This window comes from Talpa occidentalis, unplaced genomic scaffold, assembly GCF_014898055.3.
Source record: "Talpa occidentalis isolate TD23 unplaced genomic scaffold, MPIMG_talOcc4v2.1 talOcc4.2, whole genome shotgun sequence".
NCBI lineage: Eukaryota > Metazoa > Chordata > Mammalia > Eulipotyphla > Talpidae > Talpa > Talpa occidentalis.
The window spans coordinates 127442848-127460658 of NW_023602073.1; the positions used below are offsets into that span (position 1 = coordinate 127442848).

Genomic DNA, 17811 nt, shown 5'->3' on the forward strand with positions numbered 1-17811 from the left:
AAATAATAATAATGTCAAGTTCAGATCATTTAATATGAGAATTAAGTCAACATCATCATCCCATGGATGTTTGACACTGTGTTTAGGCTGCAAGATTATTGTGATGCCATGTTTATGAATATTAAGTTTTTAATCAGCATTATGCTAATGGCAATGAAAAAATATGTATTTTCTAATGCTAATGGCAGTTGACCACTTTAATTTTTTTTGTGAATGTCTACACTTTATAGTTAAGACTCTCACTTTCCATTCTTATTTTTTCATGAAGGTATAGTGCATATCCATTGAAATGTTCATACTAATATGTATAATATAATGAAATTTTTAAATTCGTAAATCTCTATAACCCACAGATATATTCTCAGGTATAGAATCTTTCCATCACCACAGAAAGATAACTTATGTTGTGATAGCTATCAATATAGATTCTAGTTTTAGAATTTCTTATAAAAAGAATGATACCTTATGTTCTCTTGTGTCTGGGTGTTTTGTATTTTTTTTCTTAGCACAATATTTTTTAGACTCATAAATGATATCACAGGTATTGTATCTCTCACATGTGCTGCTGTGGTTGGGCACGTGGCTACCTTATGGCTGGTGCCTTGCAGGGTTCCTGGGTGTTCCTGATGGGTGGGGGGCTAGGTGTGGTTCTTTTACCCACCTGGGGCAGCGCTGCCAATGGCTGGTGTGGGAAGGCAGGGGCTCCCTTATGTTCCTGATGGATGTGGGATGTACAAAGGTTAAACTTGACATTCTGTGTACTATGGCGACCGATACTCAAATCTATCCTGTAACCACTTCTGTTTACTTCTCAGTTTCACTGCCTAGATAAGGACTGCAATTTCTTTATGCTTTTTATTCTCAATAAATTGCTCAACATCTGACTCAAATACCTTAAAATTAATTACACTACAATAAGTGCATAATCTGGGAAAGCAAATAAACTATCTTTCAGCATCTTCCATTTCTTTTACAACATGGAATTAAATGGCTATATTGATTTTTTCTAGTTTTGCTAAAGCACATTTAAAATCTAAAACATTCTTATTTCCAGCTGGTATCAGCACTCAGAATTTTCTTTTTGTCAGAATTTTTAAAGACATCCTAACCAAATTTTTGGAAAGTATGTTTTAGTTCAAAATTTTATTTATTTTTTTTGTTTCATCCATATTTTATTTTATTTTTAAATATTTTATTTTTTACATCATTGTTCATTTTTAAACAATAGTAGCTTCCCCCTACCCCCTCAGCTATAGCCCCCATAGAGTTTCCTCCACCAATACACCCATGCACCATCACCACAGTCCCCTGTGCTCCTCCCTGCCTCCCTCTGATCTTAGTTCAAAATTTTGTGTGTGAAACTGCTTGAGCATGGAGTTGAAAATAATTTCTTTTTACATACTCACTAGCATGCACTGTTTGGAATTTAGACACACTTACCCTGTTTATGGTTGTTCTTCCTAATAATCCTAAACTGGAAAGGACCCACATACTATCAACTGTGTAATGAATAAGTTTTGCTAATATTCTGTTTCTTAATATGGGTGATGGCTGCAAAATGGAGTTCATTTAGGAAAATATTATATAATGCTACATCTTCAAATTTTGTGATTGTGTACATAAAATACAAGTAAAATGTAAAAAGTGAAAAAAAAAACCTGAGAAAAGACAGTATCTAACTATAACCACAAAGTTACTTTCCATCATTTTAAATTATGCTGGGTCTAAAAAAAGGGAGATCGGGATACTTTTGAAGTGATATCAATATCCTGAGATATTAGAGTAAAAAGTCAAAAAAGTAGAACCTCAGAATAAAACATCTCAAATGATAAGGTTGTGAAATTCTGTATCATAATCATATCCAAAAGTTGGTAGAATAATTGTAACTTCAATAATTTTCGAGTTTGAAATTTGAATTCAGTCTTGGCTTCTTAGCCAGGGCCAGGGCTAAGAAAGGTCTGCAGTGTAAAATCCCAGTTCTGGTGATGTTTTGCTAATGTTGTGCTTGTGTGTTACTGACATCTATTGCAAAACTACAATTAACTCCATGTGTTCTTACCACTGCATGTCATAGATAGCCCCTGCCAAAGAGTAAATGGAAATAAAGTTAGCCAAAGTTTTTTAAACTGTAGAATTCTAAGGGTGGTAGTTTTCAAAGTTGAAAGACCCAGATAATTTACGCAACACTTTAAAAAAATATTTTTGTTAGGGATTACTAATGTACTCAAAGTACTGGCTCTTAAGGAAGGTAGCAACTTTTTTTTTTAAATGAAAGAAACTTGACCACATCTATATTATTATTGTACTTTTTAAGCATTTTATTTATTTATTTATTTTCAAGATTTATTTATTTATGCATATAAGAGCTGGGGTATAGGTGAAAGGTGTGGGGAGGGTGAGAGGATTCACCAGAAACAGAGTGGAGAACAGAACAGGCAGATTGACTGAAGTACACTGCTGAGGAGAGGAGCAGCAGGCGAGTCAGGAGAGGTCTGCTGTGCCATGTAGGTTGCTCCCTGGCTAGCTGGGGAATCGAACTGGTGCTGCAGAGGCTGTGTCTTAACCCCTTGCACCACCAAGGAGGCCCTTCTAAGCATCTTTTAATTTAGAGAATTTTAGGAGGTGCAGAAAAGTGTCTATTTTTTTTCAATCAAAATAATGGGCTTTTTTTGCTTGTTTGTTTTCCATTTTCAGATTTAACCTGCCACCCGTTATTTTGTTTTCCATGGATGGATTTAGAGCTGAATATTTACAGACATGGAGTACCCTAATGCCTAATATTAACAAACTGAGTAAGTGTTCTGCCAGAGGCATGCAAATGACAACCCCTCACTGGTTGGTCTCTAGATGGCACCTTGCTTTCTGACCTTTACCCTTAGTGGCTTCTTGGCCCAGCTCCTAACATGTTCCTGATGACTTTACCACATGATATCAATCTTCATGATCTTTGGCCACTCCTTCCACTTTGGGTGGCATGTTTATCTTTTTGTTTCTTTGTTTTCATTTGTTTTGTACTTGAATACATCTTCAATTGTATGGAAATCTGTTCACTTACACCGTCTCAAAAGTGGTGTTTGTCAGACCTGGAATCTGTATTTCAGCAAGATGAATATGACCAAGAAGGATAGGATCCTGAAGGAATCTTAGTAGACTGGGCAGAATCAGCACAAACCATCACTCCAGAAGGCAAAGAGCCCAGTATCTATGTCTTGTTCTGGAATCATCATGTCTTGACCCTGGCTCTCTACCACTGACTAGCTGTGAGACCTCAGTCTGGTTTACCTAGCTTCTTGGTGCCCCAGACTTTTCATCTGCAAAATGGTCGCATATACCTTACAGGAATACTGTGCAAATATATATAGATGTACATTTTATTTCCAGCTGTAAAACAGCATGGTTATAGGAAGATACACTACTTACCCCTGCAAGGGTGTTTTGTTTCTTTAGCTTCTCTCTCACTCACTGAGATAAAACTTTAGCAAAGGGATGAAGAAGTTGGGACTCTGACAGAAATGTCTCCAAAAAGGACTTATCACTTATCATTGAATTATTTTGACCTGGGAAGTTAATTAACACCTTACTGTTTCATTTTCCTTATCTGCATTTCTTTTATCAAATTCTGGATATCAAATTCTGTCCAAAAGAGAATTTGACTATCCAGGCTATACTGAACTCCTTTTGAAATAGAATCATTCGACTTGTTCATTCTATGCAGAGTTGGAAAGGACACAAGTGAAACGTTGAACCATTGAGAGCTTTCCCCTTTCTAAGGTTTAATTTTTTTTTGTAAGTCAGCCAGCCAATATCTCAATCCTTTAATGTGTGAAGATATTGCTAACTAAGTCTACCAAAGCAAAATGTGCTCAGTTTGTAGAAGACCCATTTAAGAGTAGATCTGGTGGAAGAATGAGGACCTTGTAAGAATGTTAGACTTAAAGTAAAGAATGTGACAGCAGACCTTTGTTTTCCTTGCTGTAGCTAAGTTCCCAAACCTCACTGAAGCCAATGTCATGAAGTGTTTTGCTTGTGTTTTCTTGTATGTTTATGATTTCAGGCCTTACATCAGTTTTTCATACATTTTGAATTTATTTTGTGTGTGTGGTGTGAGATAGTGGTCTACTTTCATTCTTTTGCATGTAGTTGTCCAATTTTCTCAGCATCTTTTGTTGAATAGACTCTCTTCATTGTATATGTTCTTGGCTCCTTTGTCCTAAGTATAGGTTTATTTCTGGGCTCCAAATTCTATTCCATTGATTGATCTATGTGTCTGTTTTCATTCCAATATCACATTGTGTTTTGATTACTATTGCTTTGGGCCTACACCCCAGTTCTTCTACACAAAGTCAAACACACACACAAACAAACAAAACCCCCTCTATGTTCATCAGTAATATTGGCCTACAGTTATATTTTCTTATGTCTGTTTGGTTTTGGTATCCGGGTAATTCTAGCCTTGTAAAAGGAGTTTGGGTGTGTTCCTTATTTTTAATATTCCTTATTTTTAGTATTTTAGTTTGAGAATGACTGGCATTAATTCTTCTTTAAATGTTTGGTAGAATTCCTATAAAAGTGATCTGGTTCTGTGCTTTTTGGAATGCTTTTGATTATTGATTCAATTTTCTTATTAGTTGTAGGCCTTTTCACACTTTTTATTTCATGATTCAATTTTGGTAGGTTGTGTTTCTAAAGATTTATCCATTTTCTTCTAGACTATGTGGATTGCAGGATATAATTTTTCTTATGATCCTTTTTATTTTTAGTAGTATTGGTAAAATGTCTCCTTTTGCATTGCTGATTTCATTTCATTTATTTGAGTCTTCCCTCTCTTTTTTCTTTTTTCCCCCAACAATATTTGTTTATTTATCAATAGAAATTATTCCTTAGCCCAAATATTAATGTTTCATAGTCCAGGAACACGAGTAAGTGGGAAGCTTCCACAGACGTCAAGCCAAAGAAATCATCTATTTTTTTTTAAAGATTTATTTATTTATTTATTTATTTATTTATTCAAGAACCGGGGTACAGGCCAGATGCGCTGGAGGTGAGAGGATTCACCAGAGACAGAGTGGGGAACAGAACAGGCAGACTGATGAAATACACTGCTGAGGGGAGCAGCGGGACCGGCAGGAGAGGTCTGCGCGCCATATGGGACCCTCGCCTGCAGTCGGGGATCAAACCGGCACTGCAGAGGCTGCGGGCAGCTTCACAGCCCAGCGCTCAACCGCTGTGCCACCAGGGGAGGCCCAATCCTCTATGTTTTAAGATCACTTTGCACCCTGAAAGATACCAGTCTTCCTCAGCATCTCAAAATCTTTCCTAGGATCATATTTCCTCTAGAAATTTGCACATGCCTTCTTTTTTGGTTCAGCCAGTGCAAACTTATAAAAAGCTGCAACCCCCAGGGATACAAAGATGCTCCAACAATATGAAATTACAGATGCTTGATCAGAAGGCCTGGCAGCTGAGGTTTCAACAAAGCACTGGAAATCATGGTAGTTATTTTCTTCCACAGAGAGACATCCTTCCATATATTTTTTAAAGGTTTATTTTTTTATTTATGCATACAAAACTGGAGTGCAGGCCAGAGGTTCGGGGTTGGGGGTGAGAGGATTTACCAGAGACAGTGGGGAGCAGAACAGGCATATTAACTGAAATACACTCCTGAGGGGAGCACTGGAGAGATAGGAGAGGTCCACTGTGCCATGTGGGTTAGCTCCCTGGTCAGGGATCCAACTCAGGCTGCAGTGGCTGGCTATAGCTTGATAGCACTGAGACTTTAACCCCTGAGTCTCCAGGGAGGTCCCTGTCCTTCCATATTGAAGGATAAATGGAGAGTTTTCTTTCTTAGTCTAGCTAAAGGTTTATGGAATTTTATCTTTTCTAAAAAACAACTAAATTTTGTTGATTTAAAAAATTGTTTTTATATTCTCTATTTCATTTTTTTGTGCTCAAATATATATTGTTTCTTTCCTTCTGCCAACTTTGGGTTTTGTCTGTTCTTCTAGTTTCTTGATGTATAAAGTTCGTTTACTTCAAAATTTCTTTTTTTGTAAAATAAATGTTCATTGTTGTAAACTTCTCTCCTAGTACTGTTTTTGCTGCATCTGTACATTCTTTATCTGTTTCACTTAACTATACATTTTGTCTTTTGCTCCTTCTAGTAGTTTGTAGGCATTATGGGGATATATTTATCCCATTATTTATATCTTTAGAATTTTTTTTGGTGGCACTTTCCTTTTTAAAAAAAAATTAAGGAGTAAATCATGCAAATGATAAACATTTCAAAAACAATGTTGCAGGGTAGATAGTTAAAAAATAAAAAACTACCAAAAAAACCCTTTTATCCTGATCATCTTAGTTTTTATTTTGTGCCCTTCTAGAATTGTTATTATTATTCCATTTGGTCATAATTTTATTTTATTAAGATATAGAAGAAACAGTGATAGATCTTGCTTTCTTTGCACTACTACAGTAGCTCTGATTCAAATGAATGTGATCCAAGATGGTAACCTGAGTGTATAGTCAGAAGAGGTATCCTGTTTAGGGCATTGTAGCTAGGGAAGTGTCCTATTTTTACACTAATGGCATCTTACTTTGTATTATTTTATGTTGCATCAGGCAACAACACACTGTAAAGAAACAGGACTCATGGAGCAGGGTACATAATGCAGGATGCTGCTGAAGAGCAAGATCCTGGCCTTTTTATTGATTTACAACATCAGTTGTAAGGGGGAAGAGCAAAAGGAAAAGAGAAGGAGATTAAGGGGAAGAAGACTAAAGAAAGGGGAAGAATGTAGAAGATCAGGGATTGTGAGTCTGCCCTCCATGCACTTCTAATATGCTTGATAACTCAGTATTGTCATTTAGACCAAGCCCTAATTCCTCCCCACCTTGGTTTTAATCTTATGCACTGATCAGCTTCTGAAGTCCCTTGTCATACACCATTCTCGGCCCGTCAGGCGTTCCCAGTCATACCTCGTGATGCATAGCCTTCCCAGATTGATCCAGCTTTGTGCTCGTGTTCGATTTGAAGGGAACCTTGCAGGCTTGGGCTCCTGTGCCGAGCCATTTTGACCTTGCCTAGGATTTAGAACTATAGGTGACAAAATGGTGGCTGAACAGGCCACTTAGGATTAGCAGACCCACAGTTTTACAACTTGATCTTTAGGCATTTAAGAATCTGATTGTGTCACCCATGTTTCAAGGAAATGAAAACAGACACTGACTTTATTTTACTTGAAAAATTTTCTTAAACATTGTTAATTTTTGTACAATATTTGATTTCTCCTCTCAGGTGTAGTCCCCATAAATCTCCCACCACCACATCACCAGTGATGTGAGCACCATAGTCCCTTGTGCTCTTCTCTTCCCTGTTTTGGCTCCTCTCCCTCCCCCCACCACTGCTGTAAGCCTCAGATCTATAGTTTGCCTGCTAATTTTGTCTTTTTTCCCTGACCCTTTATTTGGTTTCCTCATTTCCTCCTGTATGTGAAACCATCCTATATTTTTCTTTTTTCCTTCTGACTTATTTCACTGAGCATAATCCCTTTCAGCTCCATCCATGTTTCTGCAAATGGCATGAATTTATCCTTTTTGATTGCAGAGTTGTATTCCTGTATATGTGTGTGTGTGTGTGTACACACACACTACATCTTCTTGATCCATTCATTTGTTTTTGGGAATTTAGGTTGAGAAACTGATTTTTTATTTTTGCTCATTGTATGACTTTCCATCCATTTAAATTCTTTAAATGTTGTAAGTGCATTAGTTTTCATTTTCTTCTCTTGACTTCTAACTTTAAATGTATTTCTCCTTGAGGACAAAATTTTTTATTGGTAGTATTGACTAAAAAAGATAAAAAAGGTTATTTTAATCTTTAATTATACTTTTTGAATCAAGTCCTAGAGCAGGTTTCAAATGTAAGTACATCAGAATCACCTGTGGTGTTTGTTAAAACTACAGATTGTTTTGGGTTCCCTTTCCTTCATCTTTTACTCCAAATCCCCCATACCTAGCAGAATCTGATTTAGTGACTTGATATAGGGCCATAAAAGTTTGAAGGAGGAAATTCCTGCATCATATTAGAAACCTTGAACTAGGGTCTGGGAAGGAAACCAAATCTATGCTTATTTAAGAAAATAATCATTTCCAGCTGCAAAGTTTATTAGCAAATACTTTCTTCTTTTGTTTTAGCCTAAATAGAATTTTATAATAGTGAAGCTTTCTTTTAAAATTAGAGTTGATAGGATTTTAGTATGGAAAATTTCTGTATTTCACTGCTGCAGAGGAAATAGCAATGTGCTCTAGTGGTTTTGACCTAAAGCAGGGTTATTGCGCAGATGGAAAACAACAGAACAATTGAAAGCAAAATTAATGCCATGGTTTGTGTAAAACAGATCACAGGAAACTTCTGAGCAAATGGAAATTGTACTGAAAATAATAAGTAGTAAAGTTAGCACATTTTATAAACATTTGTAGTTGACATGGGCTTATGTACTCACACAAGTCAAATTCCTTTTTAGTTACCTAGATGGCTATGTTGACTTTTCTCTTCTTGAATAGTTTACGTATAACAACTATTAGTTAAGATGCAACTGTTACACAGAAATTCTTTATAATGACCTGAGTCAGAAAGAGGGGTGCAGTAAAAGCAAGCAAATCTGTATGTATATAATTTACACATCAGCAAGTGATGGTCCATGAACCGAAAACTGGTCCACTCTAATCCTGTGGCCTATCTACGGCTAAGAATTATTTTATATTCTCGAATGGTTGGGAAGAAAAGAATAATATTTATGACATGAAAAAAATTATGTGACATTCAATTTCAGTGTCTATAAAAACTTTTTATTAGAAAACAACCATGCTTATTTGCTTATGCATTGTCTAAAGATGCTTTTGGTTCTCAATAGCAGAGTTTAATTGTTACAAGCAAAAAAGACTATATGAAGTTACAAAACCTAAGATACTCAAGGCTTCTGGTTCTTTACAGAAACATTTTGAAGAACCTTGATTTAACTCACTCCTCTTCTATAACTGACATTCCTTGGATGGGGAAATTCTGGGCATCAGAATTTCAACTACTCTACATCTTCTGTTCACTCTAGATAGTTTTCTATTTTTCCGGGAAATTTTTTTTAAAGATTTATTTATTTATACAAGAACTAGCGTACAGTCAGAGGCTCAGGAGGGTGAGAGAATTCACCAGAGACAGGGAGGGGAGCAGAACAGGCAGATGGACCGAAGACACTGCTCAGGGGAGCAGCGGGCAAGGCAGGAGAGGTCTACTGTGCCATGTGGGTTTCTCCCTGGCTGGCCAAGAATCTAACCCATGGTGCAGAGGCGGCAGACAGCTTCACAGCACGGCTCTCAACCCACGGCGCCACCAGGGAGACCCTTTCCAGGAAATTTTTATGTTCTGATTTAGCTAATCAAAAAATTTCTGAGGAAGTAACAATTTATCACTATGTTTGGTTTCAGAAACATGTGGAATTCATTCAAAATATCTGAGACCTGCCTATCCAACTAAGACCTTCCCAAATCATTACACTGTTGTTACGGTAAGTGTCTAGTCCAGTGGCAAGACTAACAGGCCATAGACAGTCACCCAACCACAACAGACACAAATAGGTAGGCACTGGCTGAGTCCCATGGCACACATTTCACAGGCACATGTGATGATAATTCATGGCTTCATTCAGTATAGGAGGGAGTGTCTTAGTTTGAGGCCAAGTATCCCAGCATTGGGCTCTCTCACCTCTGTGATAGGCCAAAAGCCTCTTGGATGTGAGAAACATTGTTCTGATTTTTTATTAGCTGAAGTTTTGGGGAATGATAGGCTATGTTTTTGGGATGAAGTTTTTGGGAATGATAAGACAGCCACTTTAAAAAAAATCTACATTTTATATATTTGTTTTTCATATTAAATTATTTTTGAAGTAATGTTGGTTTGCAACACTGTATATGATTTAAGGGCATAGGTACACACCTCTTCAGATGTATGTTACTACACCATACCCATCCTCCACCCTAATCCATTGGATCCTCTTTCCCCTTTTCTCTCTTCTCCTACCCTCCCATTCTGGAGTCTCCGTTCTGAAGTCATATTTTAAAGGTTTGTTTTGGCTTAGTTTTGTCTGTTTTTTTGCTGTGCTTTTTATATTCCACACATGAATGAGAGCATCTGGTATTTGTCTTTCTCCTTCTGAGTTAGTTTGCTTAGCATAATCCCTTCCAGTTCCATCCATGTTGTTGCAAATGGCAAAATTACATCTTTTTTTATATAGCTGAATAGTGTTCCATTGCATAAATATGCCGCATCTTCTTTACTCATGTTTATTTACTTAGGCTGATTCCATTGTTTGGCTTCTGTGAACAATGTTGCAGTGAACATAAGAGTGTGTTTATCCCCTGGAATTAGGTTTTTGTCCTTTTTGGATAGATTCCTAGGAGATGAATTGCTGGATACTCTATGTGCTGTGTCATGCACATAGAGTAATATTATGTATGGATCTGTACAGGAGAATGTTGTGACTGAGTTTAAAGGAACCTAACTTTGTATCCTCCTAAGTGATAGTAGTTTAGTATTTCCTACTTTGGTGTTAGCAGTAACTTTATAGAATATAACTGTCACAAACAAGAATACATTTGCATTTATACCTACTTACAGAAATATACATGCATTATATATCATACACATATAAGCATACATGGATATATACGCAAATAAGGAATCATGCATAAATATTATCAAATTACCTTATATATGGATATATTCATTCATATATATGGTAATATTCTGAAATATAATCCTAAAATCAGCTTAAAAGTAGTTATAACTGTGAAATGTTATAGCCATTCATTGAAAATGTGTGGAATGATTGAATGAATGCTTGTGATTAGATTGAAGGAATGATTGGACTGATGGATGGATGCAAGGGAAGATGTATATAGACTTGACAGGCTCCCTTTCAAAGGCTGTTGAGACACTTTAACCTATTGAGCCAGCATATTTGGCACTTGAAAGCTTCTTTGAGGTGAATTTTTTGCTATTATTGGCAATATTACCAGTGGCTAATTATTATAATATGGGAGACTTTAATTAACAAATATATAGTATAAGTAGTCTGTGAGTTATAGTAATACAGCAACACAGACCATATCTCTAATGTCATTCAATTGTCACTCATTTGCTTCTATAGATTTTGTAACTAGAATATATATAAGATAAATATATACTAATATATATATATCTCTCACATGTATATATAGGTTAAGATATACAGAGGTTTTCTATTAAAAGATATATGACACCCTTCTAAGACATGAATTATAGCTCTTATTGCTATTTTATTTTAAATATGTGTCATCATTTACATTATTTTATCTTAAATCTTTTTTTAAATTATCATGGTAGGGCTTATATCCAGAATCACATGGCATCATTGACAACAATATGTATGATGTAAAACTCAACCAGAATTTTTCACTTTCATCTGCGACAAAAAATAACCCAGCTTGGTGGCAAGGTCAACCAGTAAGTAGTCTGCCACATGTGGCCCCAAAGTAACTGCCGTTTTTCCAGTGTGACAGTGAGTCACTTTTCTTTACATTAACTTTCTAATTTCTGAAAGCTGGGAGTGGGAGGGTGTTATTTCTGTTCTTTCTCCCTTGTTTTCTAATTCTTTAAAGGGGAAAAAATAACTTCTTAATTTTACCAATTTGAAAAAATAACCTTTTTTTCTTAGTCGTACTGCAGTTTTGATTTTCAAGGTAAATCCCAATATAAATATCTTTTAGTTGCCTTGAAGTCAAATTTTTAAAAATTTAATTTAATTTTTTAAGACTTATTTATTCATGCATACAAAAACTGGGGTACAGGCGAGAGATGTAGGGGGTGAGAGGATTCACCAGAGACAGAGTGGGGAACAGAAAAGGTGGAACTACTGAAATACATTGCTGAGGGGAGCAGCAGGCGAGCCAGGAGAGGTCTGCTGCACTATGTGGGCATCTCTCTGGCTTGCTGGGCTATCGAACTCTTGCCACAGTGGCTGCAGACAATTTCATAGGTTGCGTCTTAATCCATTTGACATTGTTAATATTACTGGGTTTCTAATAAGTGGTACCCTTTCTACCTAAAGTGATTATTCCTTGACTTCTACTTATCTTAAATTTTCTTTTCTTATAGATATGGCTGACAGCAATGTATCAAGGTTTAACAGCTGGTACCTACTTTTGGCCAGGATCAGATGTGGCTGTCAATGGTTCCTTTCCCTCCAAATACGAGCCTTACAACAAGTATGAAACACTTATAGATATGACCCCATAGAAGCAGAATGATTAAGATATTCTGTGGTCTTAAGATTGATGGAATTCCATCTTTCCAGTTTTGGGGCCAAAAATGTTGAAGTCATCATTGATTCTTTTCTTTTACATCCCTCATCCAGTCTGTTAGTAAATGTTTACAGCTCTAATACAGAATTATCCAATCTGAAGCATTTTATCACCTCCTGCATTAACACTCTGGTTTGACCTATCATCATCTTTTGCCTGTATTACTGCAGTCACCTCTTTAAATGTGTTCCTGCTTCTGTTCTAGTCTCCTCTAATCTATTCTCAATCTACCTGCCAGAATGATCACTTAATAAGTGTGCGTTTATGACACTTTTTTGAAAAACAATATATAAATACAATTTAATTTCTAGTGAGGTAAGTGTATCTCTATTGAAAATAAGAATCCCTTTGAGTAACACTGAATCCTTTTTAGTATTTTAATCATGTGGATTTCTGAAAATATCAATCTAGTTTCCTGTATAAAAATAGAGTAAAATTATTTTTGATTTGATGAGTTAAAAAACTATTTAATGTTCTTTTCAGGAGTATCGCATATGAAGAAAGGATCTCTACAGTGTTAAAGTGGTTGGACCTTGACAAAGGTCAAAGGTACTAACAATGGATATTGTGGTCTAAAATAAAATTATTTCTTTACTTTAAATGACTATTTTTGGAAAAAATATGATTCCTCCTTTTAGTGAACACTTTTCGAGAATTATTCCTGAGGGCAGGTGACATTTTGAGCCTGAGAACATGATTGCCACTATGAGACAATAAAAGCAGAGTTAGCACCAGAGCATAGAGATGAATGTCATGAACCAGATATGAGCCAAGACTGCGAGGGGATATGAAACTCAGGAGGACTGACTCAAGGAGCCACAGGTGCCAGAGAAAGGCCATGGCCACAAGCTATAGTCAGAGCGTTCTAGAAGACAGCAGCAGGTCACATTGCAGCAGAGACAGTCATTTAAAGAAAAGACTAGAGTGGCAGACCAGAGTAGCCGACAAGTCAGAAACCTGGAAATATAAAGGGCTGAGGCTCATCAACAGAGGTCTTAACAGCAAGAAGGAAGAAAATTTTCATTTTACTGAGTCAGACATCCCAAAAGGTCTTATTTAATTCCCATTGGGAGACTATCTCTGCTGGGCCCAGTTGAACCGCTGGATAAGGATGAAGAGAAGGAGACAAAAGAAAAAGAGAAAGAAACTTCCACAATTTTCTAGTCCTATAAAACTCATCATTCCAGTCTGCAAGCTTAATCAAATCAGTAATGTCTTTCTGTTTTAATTTTACCCCTAGACCTGATTTTTATACCATATACGTGGAACAACCTGATTCTGCAGGACATAACAAGGGACCAGTCAGTGCTGCAGTAAGTTAAAGAAAAAAAAGAGTAAAATTGTTGCCTGGGAGGTTGGGAAGGACTTGAGATGGAAAGGATCTCAAACCAATTATCCAGTTTCTTGACACCAAAATTGAAAGAATTCAAAGTCAGGTCAGGTGGTTGCTAAGCAGAATTTACTGTACAGCAAAAATATACTCTCAGGAAGTGAATGTGGAGGGTGCTCAGAGAAGAGTTGGCCCATTAAGGTTTAGGGGCTATGCTTTTGCACACCTGGTAAATGAGTGCTCGGAATATTCCTAGATTTTCTGGGAAAAGGACAACAATCTCCCAGAATTCAGTTGCCACCATTTTATGATCTTACAGGTCATACTCAGAAGTGCCATGTATAATGAGGTTAAGGTTTGTATTAAGGTCAGGTTGGTCCTCCATCTTGACTTCAGGTGGTTGGAAATAGTTCTCGCTGAATCCTGTCTCTGCTGGTCGTAGGGTTTTTCATTCTCTATGCACTATTCTCCTGCTTCAAATTCATCTAGCTTTAACCCTCAAAATAAAATGGTATCCTTTAATTCCCACTGAATATAAATGTATTTGATATATACCTGAGAGAATAAAACTAGTTAAATGTGTGAGAATGTCTACCTAACTAGGCAGAAAATAGTTAAAAGTCTAAGCTGGGGTCATGCTCAGCAAAATAAGCCAGAAAGAAAAAGAAAAATACTAGATAGTCTCATAGCAGGAATTCAGAAAACCTAAGTAAGGGACCAGGAAAAAGACTAATTATAATAAAGTAAAAATCAAAATCAAAACCAGAGACACACTACGGGGGGGTTGGGGGTGGAGAGGGAGTAGGATCAAAACAAGGGAGGTTGGGAATTGTATGGGGACTATAACCAAGATGAAAATGCACACATTGTGCAAAAATGAAAAAAGATGTAAAAAATATATAAAATTAAAAAATAATAATTAAAAGTCTAATAATAATAATAAAAAGGACATCTGCTTTATTTACAACATTTTGATTAATTTGATAAACACAGTGAATACTTAGATGTAACTCTGCAATTTCATGTTATGAAAACATCAAGGCTATTTAAGATAGGCCATTTATAGATTAGTCACCAGCAAATTCATGGTGGAACGCCAAACTATCTGTTCCTGCAGTTTCATTTATAAATTCCTTATAATTGGATTACTGTGTTATTTTTCTCAGACAGAACTATTTCCTTTCTGAGGCCTATTACAATTAAAGTAGACCTTTAAATACTAGTTTCTTCATTATCTAAACCATTCTGTTACTCTTTTACTACAGAAATACAGTCCTTAAATATTACTTTAGGAAAGTAATCTCTAAATTACCCTAAAGTCTGTATTGTCTTGGACAAAATGTAAATCTTAGAAGGTCCCCATGAGTATTGCATTTCTCTACTCTATGAAAACCCATTTAACAGTTGTCCTTAATTGTAATGTCTTCGCCCCCAATTGCAAAGCAATTGTTCTCAGTTGCAAAGGTCCTCAAGTAGAATGCAGTTGTTCTTAATTGTAAAGCAATTGTTTTCATTCAGTTAGTGACTAAAGATTTATATGATCTGAAGAGAATCCAGAGTATAATTGTCCTCAATTGGAATGCAAACGTATTTATGCTAAAGCATGACTTTGTTGCCTATCAGAAATGCTCTTCTTCCTTTCCATTAAACCAAAATGATTCCTAATTCAAGGCCTTGCTCAAGTCTGATCACTTTTCGCCCTTTAATCTTCCTTTGTGTTTTAACACCATTCTTAACTGCATCATAGAATTTAACAATTAAGTGGGGTTTTTTTTTAAGATTTATTTATTTGTACATACGAGAACTGGGGTACAGGCCAGAGGTGTTGGGGAGGTGAGGGGATTCACCAGAGACAGAGTGGGGAGCAGAACAGGCAGATTGACTGAAATACACTGCTGAGGGGAGCAGCAGGCAAGTCAGGAGAGGTCTGTTGCACCATGTGGGTAGCTCCCTGCCCGGGGAGCAAACCATAGGATGAAAATTAATTCTAATTAACTACCCAGAGACCACCACTGTTATTAGTACTGTGATGTTTCCTTTTTGATTTTGGTGCATGTGCATTTACTAAGAAATGCTAAATACATTTAAAAACAAAATCAGGATTACTCGATTGAGTGGGTGCATATATAACTTGATTTTAAGTTTTTATATTTAACAGTGTTTTGTGAATAATTTCTTATGCCATTGCTCTTTAAAATATTTTTGTAATGACTGTCAAGTATACCTTCTTAATGATGTGGCATAATTTATTTGTGAATTTAAATTGTAGATAAGTAATGTGATGAATATCCTTACATGTAAATTTCAATTTATACTTTAAGTGTTTACTTAGAACAAATGCCAGAAGTAGAATTAGTCAATTACAGGCTATGCCCCTTTTAAAGTCTTTTGTTATACTTTGTCACATGATCCTCTGTGTAAACTATGTGTAAACATTTAGGTTCTCACAGAGGTGTCTGTGGACTCCCCTCTCCAACATTGGGTATTGTCATGAAAATCTTTGCAATGGAAAAATGTGTTGAGGTTGAACTTTTCTCCTCATATATTATTACCCAATAGGGAATATGGTTTAATTTTTTTGTTTACAGAAATTTAGAGAGTTATTTGCTAAGGGTGGGTAAAGCATGGGTGCTGGACTCTGATGTTTTATTTCAAAACCCAACAATTTCAGAGAAGGAAACGTGCCTAACTTATACTCCATTTGGTAATGGTTAATTAAAACTTACTTCATCAAGGCAATCTGAACTCCAATTTTTTTCCTAGGTTATTCAAGCCTTACAGTCAGTAGATAAGATTTTCGGGATGTTGATGGAGGGCCTAAAACAGCGGAACTTGCACAATTGTGTCAATATAATCCTTTTGGCTGATCATGGTATGCTACTTTTTAAATCATATTTTATTGTTGATTATATTTTATCACTTCAAGGAACATACAAAAATAATGATGATTTTTTTTTTTAAAGATTTATTTTTTTTATTTATTTATACAAGCACTGGGTATACAGTCAGAAGCGCGGGTGGGTGAGAGAATTCACCAGAGCCAGAGTGGGGAACAGAGCAGGCAGACAGATGAAGTACACTGTTGAGGGGAGCAGCGGGCGGCAGGAGAGGTCTGCGCGCCATGCGGGATCCTCGCCCGGCGGCCGGGAATCGAACTGGTGCTTCAGAGGCTGTGGGCAGCTTCGCAACCCAGCGCTCAACCGCTGTGCCACCGGGGAGGCCCTAATGATGATATTTTAAAGTCTGTACCTCTAGATTTAGAAGCTCTTGAATGGGCAAACAATGAGTTTTGTGGTAGGCTGCCATGAATAGAGGATTACTACTAAATTTCTAGTTCAGGTATTCTAATATTCATTTTGAAAATCCATCCATACAGTTAATTTTCTGTAAAAGTGGACTGTGTAGTATGTAACAGAGATATTGTTAGGTTGTCATTTAATCATAAAATGTGCTTTTGGGGTTTCTTTTCAGTGAGTGATTCATTCTTATAGATTGGCTACATTTTACATACTGGCCAGTTATGCCACATCTTGTGTATTTTTTTTTTTTAAATGTGAATAGACTTCTATAAAGTCCCTGTTAACCCATCTTTTTCTACTTGAAGCTAATTCTCCATTTCATTAGCCTGAGTGTTAAAGAAAGTGGAGTACCCACCACACCACACCAAAGCAGTTTTATAAGTACAGTAAGTCCTCACTCAGCATCATGGATAGATTCTTGGGAACCACAACTTTAGGTGATTCAATGCATCGCAAAAGCAGGCCCTTGAATAATATTTATAATGTTGTTTCACTTGTCTTGGACTGGGATTGTTTTTTTCTTACCAAGTTTTGAAGAATGTTGGACTAATTGGGTTATTTGAAGGTGTGCTGTACTCATTCATCTGACAAATATTCATCTGACAAGTGCCTATTCAATGCTGAGTACTTTACTAGATATGTCTGTTCAGAAATACATGAAGCAGAAATGGACAATTTTTTAGAATGGGTGGTCAAAACCATCTCCTCCAGGAAATCCAATGACTGTAAAGGAACCAGACATGGAGTAAGAAGAGGAAAGGAGCATATCTGCAGAGATTTTGTTTATTT

At 36.4% G+C, this 17811-nt stretch overlaps 1 protein-coding gene across 4 annotated transcripts in view; it reads left to right on the plus strand.

Annotated features, from left to right (window-relative positions):
- The window catches only part of ENPP3 (ectonucleotide pyrophosphatase/phosphodiesterase 3), a 78032-nt gene that overhangs the window by 22103 nt on the left and 38118 nt on the right, over positions 1 to 17811 (plus strand). For all 4 annotated transcript variants that reach the window (XM_054697844.1, XM_037520406.2, XM_037520408.2 and 1 more), the window contains 7 exons: positions 2695 to 2792; positions 9481 to 9560; positions 11417 to 11536; positions 12188 to 12297; positions 12877 to 12942; positions 13634 to 13706; positions 16487 to 16595. In XM_054697844.1, the coding sequence (XP_054553819.1) occupies positions 2695 to 2792; positions 9481 to 9560; positions 11417 to 11536; positions 12188 to 12297; positions 12877 to 12942; positions 13634 to 13706; positions 16487 to 16595 (656 nt within the window). The remainder of the gene's footprint in view (positions 1 to 2694; positions 2793 to 9480; positions 9561 to 11416; positions 11537 to 12187; positions 12298 to 12876; positions 12943 to 13633; positions 13707 to 16486; positions 16596 to 17811) is intronic.